This window comes from Coregonus clupeaformis, chromosome 11 (genome assembly GCF_020615455.1).
Source record: "Coregonus clupeaformis isolate EN_2021a chromosome 11, ASM2061545v1, whole genome shotgun sequence".
Lineage (NCBI taxonomy): Eukaryota > Metazoa > Chordata > Actinopteri > Salmoniformes > Salmonidae > Coregonus > Coregonus clupeaformis.
In genome coordinates this window covers 51,041,665-51,053,806 of record NC_059202.1, presented here as the reverse complement: position 1 = coordinate 51,053,806, position 12,142 = coordinate 51,041,665, and the positions used below count along the sequence as shown (strand labels likewise).

At 46.1% G+C, this 12,142-nt stretch overlaps 1 protein-coding gene across 3 annotated transcripts; it reads right to left on the bottom strand.

The window, feature by feature from the left end:
- Positions 1–248: 248 nt before the first annotated feature.
- LOC121577379 (histidine ammonia-lyase-like) lies at positions 249–12,002 on the bottom strand. 3 transcript variants are annotated; one of them, XM_041891133.2, is made up of 7 exons: positions 11,579–12,002; positions 11,405–11,479; positions 8,430–8,577; positions 8,037–8,150; positions 938–1,062; positions 579–652; positions 249–465 (listed from the first exon to the last, which is right to left on the bottom strand). In XM_041891133.2, the coding sequence occupies exons 2-5, from the start codon at positions 11,417–11,419 to the stop codon at positions 1,055–1,057; spliced, it is 285 nt and encodes a 94-aa protein (XP_041747067.1). In that variant the 5' UTR covers positions 11,420–11,479; positions 11,579–12,002; the 3' UTR covers positions 249–465; positions 579–652; positions 938–1,054. The 3 variants fall into 3 exon arrangements, with proteins under 3 accessions (XP_041747067.1, XP_045079569.1, XP_041747069.1); XM_045223634.1 differs by having other exon boundaries at positions 11,405–12,002; XM_041891135.2 differs by lacking the exons at positions 249–465; positions 579–652 and adding an exon at positions 697–736 and having other exon boundaries at positions 11,405–12,002.
- Positions 12,003–12,142: the final 140 nt, after the last annotated feature.

Sequence of the window (12,142 nt, the reverse complement as noted above, 5' to 3'; positions counted from 1 at the left end):
TAATATAACAAAGGCATCAGAGATTATTTATAATCTGTCACAGAAACTGGAATCCATCTCCCCAGATCAGTCAATAAATGCTTCTGGTATTGACTTATATGCTGCCCCTGTCTTCATGTTGTTGCTGGACATATCTTTTTTTAAATGTGTGTAGGTCACCTAAATCATCAGAAAAATTGCCCCTCCTGAGAATTTTTTCAGGAGCCGCCACTGTCCACACCCCTACCTTTTTTTAAGGTATCTGTATTGCCAGTCGTGAAATCCATATTGAATTTATTTCAATTGACTGATTTCCTTATATGAACTGTAACAAAGATGATATTGACGATGATTTCACTCGAGGCGGTCTCGTTTCCGTGGTGATGCCGGGGGATCCAATGAGAAAGCAGTAGGAGAGATGGGGTGGGACTCAGGAAGGAACTCCATGTTATACTTCTCAATGTATGGCTGAGCCACGTTCCACACCTGAAAAATCACATCAAATACACAAACTTGGTTAAAAGCGTTCTACTAAATGGCCATATTTATATTTATTGAATAAATATAGACTCAGAGTGACATCTATAATGACCACACACTTTCCTTCTGGTCTAGAAGAAGACGATGGACAGCATCAATGTCTGGTGACATGAACCTATCCTTGATCCAGGATCTGAGAAGAGGGGGGAGACAGAGAGGGTGAGGAGGAGACAGAGGGTGGAGGTGGAGAGTGAGGGAGAAGAGGGAGGAGAATAGACTGGAGGCAGAGGGTGAAGGAGAAGAGGGGGAGGCAGAAAGGGGGAGCGAATCGGGTGAGTAGGAGGCAGAGAATGAGGAGAAGAGGAGTCACAGGAAAAAGAGGGACATTGGATAGATATTAACCAATGTGCTCAATAATTTCAGGGGACTGAGATGTGTGTTACAGTGTGTACATACTGGCCAGATCTGTTTCCCTTACTTGACTACGCTGTGTACAAGGTCATAGACCTTCTCCAATGGTGTTGTGGTACGCAGGGGGTGGAGGAACACGATGCCCTGGCAGGCAGCTAGCAGCTCGGGGGGGGGGATGTACCATTCATGGACCTGCAGAATAACACATCATTCACATGAATACATTTTTTAATTTCTTAGTAATGGTCAATGCACAGAAATATGCCAAAATAGAGAACAAAAAAAACCTTGCATACAGGTAAAAAGTATTTTAACTCTGTATTTTTTTCTGTTTGTATGAACTCCTATACCGCTGTTGTCAGCATCACTGTAAAGTTACATACAGAGAATATCTACTGTCAGTAGAAGTAAGCCTAGGACATTTTCTAAGTAACTGGGTCAATGTTTCCCAATTTCCGGGGATATTGTTCCCTGTGTGCCTGTATTTTGTTGACGCTATCCAGCGTAACTGTGTCCTATGGAATAAACTCTGTATTCAGTGATTTACCCTCCTGCGCCTGACTCCTTCAAATCACACTCTCACAGAATCCCCCACCTTGCAACTATGGAGTCAGTGGGAGAGTGCATGCCTGGAGTCATGGCACGGGACCAGGAGCATTCCATGATGCTGGCCAGCTTGGGGGAAGCGATGGATCGGGTTCTTCAGGTCGTCCAACGCCTGGAGAGGAGAGGACCCGATCTGTCGAGGCCAGCTGGCCTACCGGATCCAGCCACCCACACCCCAGCACCCGGAGGGATCCAGATATCCCGACCACGGGAGTTTGAGGGGACGGCGGCTCTCTGCCAAGGATTCCTCCTCCAACTGGAGCTCTATTTCTTCAGCATCAGGCGGGCCCCATCGGAGCGGGAGAAGGTGTCCGCCCTCGTCTCCTGCCTCTCGGGGAAAGCCCTGGAGTGGGCCAACGAGGTGTGGAACGAAGGAGGAGCCGCGTTGGAGAACTACGGGGAATTCGCTCGCCTCTTTCGGGCTGTCTTCGATCACCCGCCCGAAGGTCGAGAGGCGGGCGAGGGGCTGGTCCACCTGAGGCAGGGGATGAGGACTGCACAGGACATCGCCTTGGAGTTTCGGACTCTGGCAGCGGGGTCCGGGTGGAACAAGCGGGCCCTTATCGACCATTTCCGGTGCCATCTGCGGGAGGACGTCCAAATGGAGCTAGCCTTCCGGGACACCATGTTGTCCTTCGCGCAACTGGTGGACATGGCCATTCGTTTGGACAACCTGCTGGCAGCCAGAGGACGTCCTGGAAGGGGTCTGCCCGTTCCCACCTCGGCCGACTCGGATCCCGAGCCGATGGAGCTGGGTGGAACCGCCATCCGAGAGAGCGGAGGACGACAGCGACAGTGTCACACTGGTGGAAAGAAGGGACAGTACACCACACGTTGTCGTCAGCGCTCTTTTGGGTCTGGAGGCGGCAGGCAGGGCAATCTCGCATCACCCCAGGTATCGAACACCCACACTCGTTCAGAGCCCTCTGCTGCGCACTGTTTCCTACTCATCTACTTTCCCGATCACATGGTAGTTCCCCAGTGTAAGGCGCTAGTCGATTCAGGCGCAGCTGGGAACTTTATGGACAGGGCATTCTCACACCGGCTAGGCATTTCATTGGTTCCCCTATCCATTCCACTCCCCATCAGAGCACTTGATATTCGACCATTAGGGTCCGGGTTTGTTAAGGAGGTTACTGCACCAGTCACCATGATTACCCAGGAGACTCATTGTGAGCAGGTCACTTTTTATATTATTGAGTCTCCTGCTTTCCCTGTGGTATTAGGTCTCCCTTGATTAGCACTCCACAACCCCACCTTCTCATGGCCGCAGAGGGTTCTCACGGGGTGGTCGCGAGAGTGTCAGGGTAGGTGTCTAGGTATTTCCGTTGGTGCAACCACGGTGGAAAGTCCAGACAGTACCTCCACCGTGCACATTCCCCCCAAATACCTCGATTTGGCGCACGCATTCTCTAAAACGCAGGCTACCAAGTTACCACCTCATCAGGCGGGGGATTACGCGATAAACCTCCGGGTAGACGCTATACCTCCCAGGAGTCATGTGTACACCCTGTCGCAGGCTGAAACGGCGGCTATGGAAACATACGTCGCCGAGTCCCTGCGCCAGGGGTATATATGTCCTTCCACTTCACCCGCCTCCTCGAGTTTCTTCTTTGTGAAGAAGAAAGACGGTGGTCTGCGCCCTTGCATTGATTATCGACCACTGAACAAGCTCCCATTACATCTCTGTTGAAGGGTGGGCCGTCCCGGCTCCGCTGGTCTGCTGAGGCTGACCTGGCCTTCAGGAAACTGAGGGGTCTGTTCACCTCAGCCCCGGTACTGGCCCACCCCGATCCATCACTACCCTTCATAGTGGAGGTGGATGCGTCCGAGGCAGGGATAGGCGCTGTCCTATCTCAACGCTCGGGCACGCCACCCAAGCTCCGCATCTGTGCCTTCTTCTCTAAGAAGCTCGGCCCGGCGGAGAACTACGACGTTGGTGATCGGGAGCTGTTGGCTGTTGTCCGAGCCTTTACCGTGTGGAGGCATTGGCTCAAAGGGGCGAAACACCCTTTCCTCGTCTGGACGGACCACCGTAACCTGGAGTACTTCCGGGCAGCGAGGAGGCTGAATCCTCGCCAGGCCAGGTGGGCCCTATTCTTCACCCGGTTTGATTTTTCACTGTCATACATCCCGGATACGAAGAACGTGAAGGCAGACACATTGTCACGGCTGTATGACACAGAGGAGAGGACCAGAGACAACACCCCCATACTCACGGCTTCCTGCATTGTGGCACCGGTAGTATGGGCGATGGATGTCGATATTGAGCAGGCATTACGCACAGATCCATCTCCACCTCAGTGTCCAGCTGGGCTGCGGTACGTGCCTGCTCTTATCCGTGATCGTCTGATCTACTGGGCACACACGTCACCCTCCTCTGGTCACCCAGGTATCGGTCGTACAGTGCGCTGCCTGACCGGAAAGTACTGGTGGCCTACCTTGGCTAAGGACGTGAGGGTGTGTGTCTCCTGCTCGGTGTGCGCCCAGAGTAAGGCACCTAGGCACCTCCCAGTGGGTAAGTTACAACCTTTACCAATTCCACAACGACCATGGTCTCACCTAAGTGTTGATTTCCTGACTGATCTTCCCCTCTCCCAAGGTAACACCACCATCCTGGTCGTTGTGGACCACTTTTCAAAGGCCTGCCGCCTCCTTCCTCTGCCCGGTCTCCCCACGGCCCTGCAAACTGCGGAGGCCCTGTTTACACATGTCTTCCGGCACTACGGGGTACCAGAGGATATAGTGTCTGACCGAGGTCCCCAGCTCACATCCAAAGTCTGGAAGGCGTTCATGGAATGTCTGGGGGTCTCTTCAGCCTGACCTCTGGGTTCCACCCCGAGTCTAATGGGCAGGTGGAACGGGTAAATCAGGATGTGGGTAGGTTCCTGCGGTCCTCCTGCCAGGACAGGCCGGGGGAGTGGTTGGTGTTCTTGGCATGGGCAGAATATGCCCAGAACTCTCTCCGCCACTCCTCTGCTAACCTAATGCCATTCCAATGTGTTTTAGGTTACCAACCGGTTCTGGCACCGTGGCACCTGAGCCAGACCGAGGCTCCTGCGGTGGATGACTGGTTTCGGCGGGTGGAGGAGATGTGGGACGCTGCCCACGTTCACCTCCAACGCGCCGTGCGTTGTCAGAAGGCCAACGCTGACCACCACCACAGTGAGGCCCCGGTCTTCGTACCAGGGGATCGGGTCTGGCTCTCGACCCAGAATCTGCCCCTTCGCCTGTCCTGCCGGAAGCTGAACCCGCGATTTGTGGGGCCGTTCAAAGTCCTGAGGAGAATCAACGAGGTGACCTATAGGTTATTACTTCCCCCTGATTACCGTATTAACCCCTCGTTTCATGTGTCTCTCCTCAGGCTGGTGGTGGCTGGTCCGCTCCAGGAGTCTGAGGTGTGGGAGGTCCCTCCACCTCTTCTGGACATTGAGGGGATAATCTAAGTGTCACATGATCTCAGTATATATACACCTGTTCTGAAAGGCCCCAGAGTCTGCAACACCACTAAGCAAGGGGTAACACCAAGCAATCGGCACCATGAAGACCAAGGAGCTCTCCAAACAGGTCAGGGACAAAGTTGTGGAGAAGTACAGATCAGGGTTGGGTTATACAAAAATATCCTAAACTTTGAACATCCCACGGAGCACCATTAAATCCATTATTAAAAAATTGAAAGAATATGGCACCACAACAAACCTGCCAAGAGAGGGCTGCCCACCAAAACTCACGGACCAGGCAAGGAGGGCATTAATCAGAGAGGCAACAAAGAGACCAAAGATAACCCTGAAGGAGCTGCAAAGCTCCACAGCAGAGATTGGAGTATCTGTCCATAGGACCACTTTAAGCCGTACACTCCACAGAGCTGGGCTTTACGGAAGAGTGGCCAGAAAAAAGCCATTGCTTAAAGAAAAAAATAAGCAAACACATTTGGTGTTCGCCAAAAGGCATGTGGGAGACTCCCCAAACATATGGAAGAAGGTACTCTGGTCAGATGAGACTAAAATTGAGCATTTTTGCCATCAAGGAAAACGCTATGTCTGGCGCAAACCCAACACCTCTCATCACCCCGAGAACACCATCCCCACTGTGAAGCATGGTGGTGGCAGCATCATGCTGTGGGGATGTTTTCATTGGCAGGGACTGGGAAACTGGTCAGAATTGAAGGAATGATGGATGGCGCTAAATACAGGGAAATTCTTGAGGGAAACCTGTTTCAGTCTTCCAGAGATTTGAGACTGGGACGGAGGTTCACCTTCCAGCAGGACAATGACCCTAAGCATACTGCTAAAGCAACACTCGAGTGGTTTAAGGGGAAACATTTAAATGGGTGTGTGAATAGTTACGCTCAAGTTTTTATTTTTATTTTTTTTACAAGAAAATATATTTTGCATCTTCAAAGTGGTGGGCATGTTGTGTAAATCATGTGATACAAACCCCCCAAAAAAACATTTTAATTCCAGGTTGTAAGGCAAAAAAATTTGAAAAATGCCAAGGGGGGTGAATACTTTTGCAAGCCACTGTAAGTTGAACAACCCTTCTACTACATAAACATCAGTATGATCCTTATTAACTTCCATTGTTTGCTGCTCACTATTGACATTACCATAATACTACTCATGATCAAAAGCAGATAACATTGAGGTTTTGAATGAGTGATCAATTTGATACACACAGCTCGTGGTGGGAATTCTATTCAACAAACAATTGAAACCTTGTGCAAACATGCCCCAGCCCAGGCTAGAACAAATTAAATGATTTCCTTATTTTTGCTGCTTTGTGTATGAACCCAGCCAAGCCAATATTTCTGTGTGAATTACAGAGAAAATCTGACAGGAACAGTTGAAGTCGGAAGTTTACATACACCTTGGCCAAATACATTTAAACTCAGTTTTTCACAATTCCTGAGATTTAATCCTAGTAAAAATTCCCTCTCTTAGGTCAGTTAGGATCACCACTTTATTTTAAGAATGATTTATTTCAGCTTTTATTTCTTTCATCACATTCCCAGTGGGTCAGAAGTTTACATACACTCAATTAGTATTTGGTAGCATTGTCTTTAAATTGTTTAACTTGGGTCAAACGTTTCGGGTAGCCTTCCACAAGCTTCCCACAATAAGTTGGGTGAATTTTGGCCCATTCCTCCTGACAGAGCTGGTGTAACTGAGTCAGGTTTGTAGGCCTCCTTGCTTGCACATGCTTTTTCAGTTCTGCCCACACATTTTCTATAGGATTGAGGTCAGGGCTTTGTGATGGCCACTCCAATACCTTGACTTTGTTGTCCTTAAGCCATTTTGCCACAACTTTTGAAGTATGCTTGGGGTCATTATCCATTTGGAAGCCCCATTTGCGACCAAGCTTTAACTTCCTGACTGATGTCTTGACATGTTGCTTCAATATATCCACAAAATGTTCCTTCCTCATGATGCCATCTATTTTGTGAAGTGCACCAGTCCCTCCTGCAGCAAAACACCCCCCACAGCATGATGCTGCCACCCCCGTGCTTCTCGGTTGGGATGGTGTTCTTTGGCTTGCAAGCAACCCCCTTTTTCCTCCAAACATAATGATGGTCATTATGGCCAAACAGTTCTATTTTTGTTTAATCAGACCAGAGGACATTTCTCCAAAAAGTACGATCTTTGTCCCCATGTGCAGTTGCAAACCGTAGTCTGGCTTTTTTATGGCGGTTTTGGAGCCGTGGCTTCTTCCTTGCTGAGCGGCCTTTCAGGTTATGTCGATATAGGACTTGTTTTGCTGTGGATATAGATAATTTTGTACCTGTTTCCTCCAGCATCTTCACAAGGTCCTTTGCTGTTGTTCTGGGATTGATTTGCACTTTTCGCACCAAAGTACGTTCATCTCTAGGAGACAGAACGAGTCTCCTTCCTGAGCGGTATGACGACTGCGTGGTCCCATGGTGTTTATACTTGCGTACTATTGTTTGTACAGAGAAACGTGGTACCTTCAGGCGTTTGGAAATTGCTCCCAAGAATGAACCAGACTTGTGGAGGTCTACAATTTTTTTCTGAGGTCTTGGCTGATTTCTTTGGATTTTTCCATGATGTCAAGCAAAGAGGCACTGAGTTTGAAGGTAGGCCTTGAAATACATCCACAGGTACACCTCCAATTGACTCAAATGATGTCAATTAGCGTATCAGAAGCTTCTAAAGCCATGACAACATTTTCTGGAATTTTCCAAGCTGTTTACAGGCACAGTCAACTTAGTGTATGTAAACTTCTGACCCACTGGAATTGTGATACAGTGAATTATAAGTGAAATAATCTGTCTGTAAACAATTGTTGGAAAAATTACTTGTGTCATGCACGAAGTAGATGTCCTAACCGACTTGCCAAAACTGTAGTTTGTTAACAAGAAATTTGTGGAGTGGTTGAAAAACGAGTTTTAATGACTTTAACCTAAGTGTATGTAAACATCCGACTTCAACTGTAACTAATTAATTAATATCTAGTATTTAAATATTGCTTAGTTTCAACAGTAACAAATATTCAAAAGATGAATATCTACTGTATCAAGTCCAAATGAATGGTTCGTTTCTTACCTTGTTCCACTACCCTCAAGGCCTTTCTAGCAGCCCAGCCTCCCATGGACACGTGGTCCTCTGTGGACAGGAAATCCACTGAAGACGGGTGGCACAGCACCTTGTTCTCTGAAACTACACAAGGGAAGAGGATATACAGTTTAATGAAAGGTTATGGATGAATTTAGGAGCAACCTATTGGGAATAGGGATTGGGAATTGGCCAAAAGGGAATCTCCTAATTAAATAAAACAAATGGAAGTCTCATGGTATTCTCTTTGTGCTGTCTTGCCAACTCCTATAGTTGTTGTTTGGCATAGGAGTTGGCTATACAACACAAACAGATCCAGGACAAGGCTAGTTCAGAAATGTAGGGGAAGTATAGTATTCTGTATGTAAGCCATCGTACACTAACCCAGGGAAGTGGCGGTGCAGTGTGCGATCATGAATCCGTTGACTAGGAAGGCTGGCAGCTCACTGAGAGTGGGGTTACACAGCCGCTCAATCCTCCTCTGACTGATGGTTGCCAGCTCATACACACCTATAGCCAAGAAATCCAGGACCTATAGACAGAGAGAGAATAATAGAGGAACGGGAGTTAGATATTGCATGTCTAAACACACAGACAAACTATGACAAGGGGCACATACAGTGAGCTCCCAAAATATTGGGACAGTGACACATTTTCTGTTGTCTTGGCTCTGTACTCCAGCACTTTGGACAATGACTATGAGGTTAAAGTGCAGAATAGAATATGTTTCTAAACACTTTTACATTAATCTGGATGCTACCATGATTACGGATAATCCTGAATGAATCGTGAATAATGATGAGTGAGAAAGTTATAGACGCACAAATATCATACCCCCCCAAAAATGCTAACCTCCCCTGTTATTGTAATGGTGAGAGGTTAGCATGTCTTGGAGGTATGATATTTGTGCGTCTAACTTTCTCACTCATCATTATTAACGATTCATTCAGGATTATCCATAATCATGGTAGTATTCACATTAATGTAGAAGTGTTTAGAAACATATCCTATTCTTATTTACAATAAAAGTGACTCCAAAATGACACAATACATTATTTATCATTCATTTCTATCGGGCACAAAATAATCTGAAACACAACTAAAACAAACAGCAAATGCATCCAACAAATATGTAGAGTCACAACCTTGATATAGTCATTCTGTGCTATGAATATGTGACCAAATACTTAACTTTTTACTACACATATAAGTGAACTTGTCCAAATACTTTTGGTTCCCTAAAATGGGGGGGAACATGTACAAAAAGTGCTGTAATTTCTAAATGGTTCACCCACATTGTATCATTTCAAATCCAAAGTCCTGGAGTACAGAGCCGAAACAACAACAAATGTGTCACTGTCCAAATACTGCTCAAAGAAGCTACATAGCACTAAGAAGCTACATACAGTGGGGAGAACAAGTATTTGATACACTGCCGATTTTGCAGGTTTTCCTACTTACAAAGCATGTAGAGGTCTGTAATTTTTATCATAGGTACACTTCAAGTGTGAGAGACGGAATGTAAAACAAAAATCCAGAAAATCACATTGTATGAGTTTTAAGTAATTAATTTGCATTTTATTGCATGACATAAGTATTTGATACATCAGAAAAGCAGAACTTAATATTTGGTACAGAAACCTTTGTTTGCAATTATAGAGATCATATGTTTCCTGTAGGTCTTGACCAGGTTTGCACACACTGCAGCAGGGATTTTGGCCCACTCCTCCATACAGAACTTCTCCAGATCCTTCAGGTTTTGGGGTTGTCGTTGGGCAATACAGACTTTCAGCTCCCTCCAAAGATTTTCTATTGGGTTCAGGTCTGGAGACTGGCTAGGCTACTCCAGGACCTTGAGATGCTTCTTACTGAGCCACTCCTTAGTTGCCCTGGCTGTGTGTTTCGGGTCATTGTCATGCTGGAAGACCCAGCCACGACCCATCTTTAATGCTCTTACTGAGGGAAGGAGGTTGTTGGCCAAGATCTCGCGATACATGGCCCCATCCATCCTCCCCTCAAGACGGTGCAGTCGTCCTGTCCCCTTTGCAGAAAAGCATCCCCAAAGAATGATGTTTCCACCTCCATGCTTCATGGTTGGGATGGTGTTCTTGGGGTTGTACTCATCCTTCTTCTTCCTCCAAACACGTTGAGTGGAGTTTAGACCAAAAAGCTCTATTTTTGTCTCATCAGACCACATGACCTTCTCCCATTCCTCCTCTGGATCATCCAGATGGTCATTGGCAAACTTCAGACGGGCCTGGACATGCGCTGGCTTGAGCAGGATTTTAATCCATGACGGCTTAGTGTGTTACTAATGGTTTTCTTTGAGACTGTGGTCCCAGCTCTCTTCAGGTCATTGACCAGGTCCTGCCGTGTAGTTCTGGGCTGATCCCTCACCTTCCTCATGATCATTGATGCCCCACGAGGTGAGATCTTGCATGGAGCCCCAGACCGAGGGTGATTGACCGTCATCTTGAACTTATTCCATTTTCTAATAATTGCACTAACAGTTGTTGCCTTCTCACCAAGCTGCTTGCCTATTGTCCTGTAGCCCATCCCAGCCTTGTGCAGGTCTACAATTTTATACCTGATGTCCTTACACAGCTCTCTGTTCTTGGCCATTGTGGAGAGGTTGGAGTCTGTTTGATTGAGTGTGTGGACAGGTGTCTTTTATACAGGTAACGAGTTCAAACAGGTGCAGTTAATACAGGTAATGAGTGGAGAACAGGAGGGCTTCTTAAAGAAAAACTAACAGGTCTGTGAGAGCTGGAATTCTCAATGCTATCTGAAGAATCCCGGAACATATTCCAGTCTGTGCTAGCAAAACAGTCCTGTAGCTTAGCATCTGCGTCATCTGACCACTTTTTTATTAACCGAGTCACTGGTGCTTCCTGCTTTAGTTTTTGCTTATAAGCAGGAATCAGGAGGATAGAGTTATGGTCAGATTTGCCAAATGGAGGGTGAGGGAGAGCTTTGTATGCGTCTCTGTGTGTGGAGTAAAGGTGGTCTAGAGTTTTGGTTGCACATTTAACATGCAGGTAGAAATGACATAGAACGGATTTAAGTTTGCCTGTATTAAAGTCCCCGGCCACTAGGAGCGCTGCCTCCTGGATGAGCGTTTTCCTGTTTACTTATGGCCTTGTCAGCTCGTTACTGTCATGATAACACAGCTAGACAACAAGCTTGTTGATCATTACCTTTAATCTGTTTTTGGTGATCAACTGTTTATACATTTTTGGTGAAACGGTTACAAAATGGCAAATACAAACAACTCTTTGGCCTACATTTGCTAGAGATATTGCCAAAATGATTAATATGTTTTTAAATAAATAAATAACTAGGGGAAAATAAATAATTACCTTAATCTTGTACATACCCCTTCCTAAATTCACCAGGTCCGTCGAAGTCAGGGTTTTGCCATCTAAGAAAAGGTACTAAAGAGAGAGAGTGTTTGTTCAACACATGGTCACTTGTTAATTATAGAATATGAGGAAATAACATGTTTGACAGTGTCATGAGACAATAATACTCACATCGTCTGATTCTCTGTATGCAGCTGTTCTGTTTGATAGTGGTTAAGGATATGGACCAGAAATTATGCTATATACAATATCAACCCACAAATGACTATGGTGTCTCAATCAATGACCGTAAGTACTATGACATATTTTGACATGTGAATGCATAATGACAACCCAGCTCACATTTATTATGACAACTAATATGAGATTTGTAGAAAATGTATGACACACATTTGAAGTGAAATTATACTCATAATACAAATACTTATCTTGGTAATAAATTCCATTCCAACATTTACATGAGCAGTTGATCAAGCACAATAAGGACGCAGGTGTGAAACTCCAGGCTGGTATGGAACAAAGTCTGGACACTTGTCATCTCCTTCAATGGCTACAAATATATTATTTACAGTGCCTTCAGAATGTATTCAGACCCCTTGACTTTTTCCACATTTTGTTACATTACAGCCTTATTCTAAAATTGATTAAATAAATCCAAATCCTCAGCAATCTACACACAATACCCCATAATGACAAAGAGAAAACTGGTTTTTAGACATTTTTGCAAATGTATAT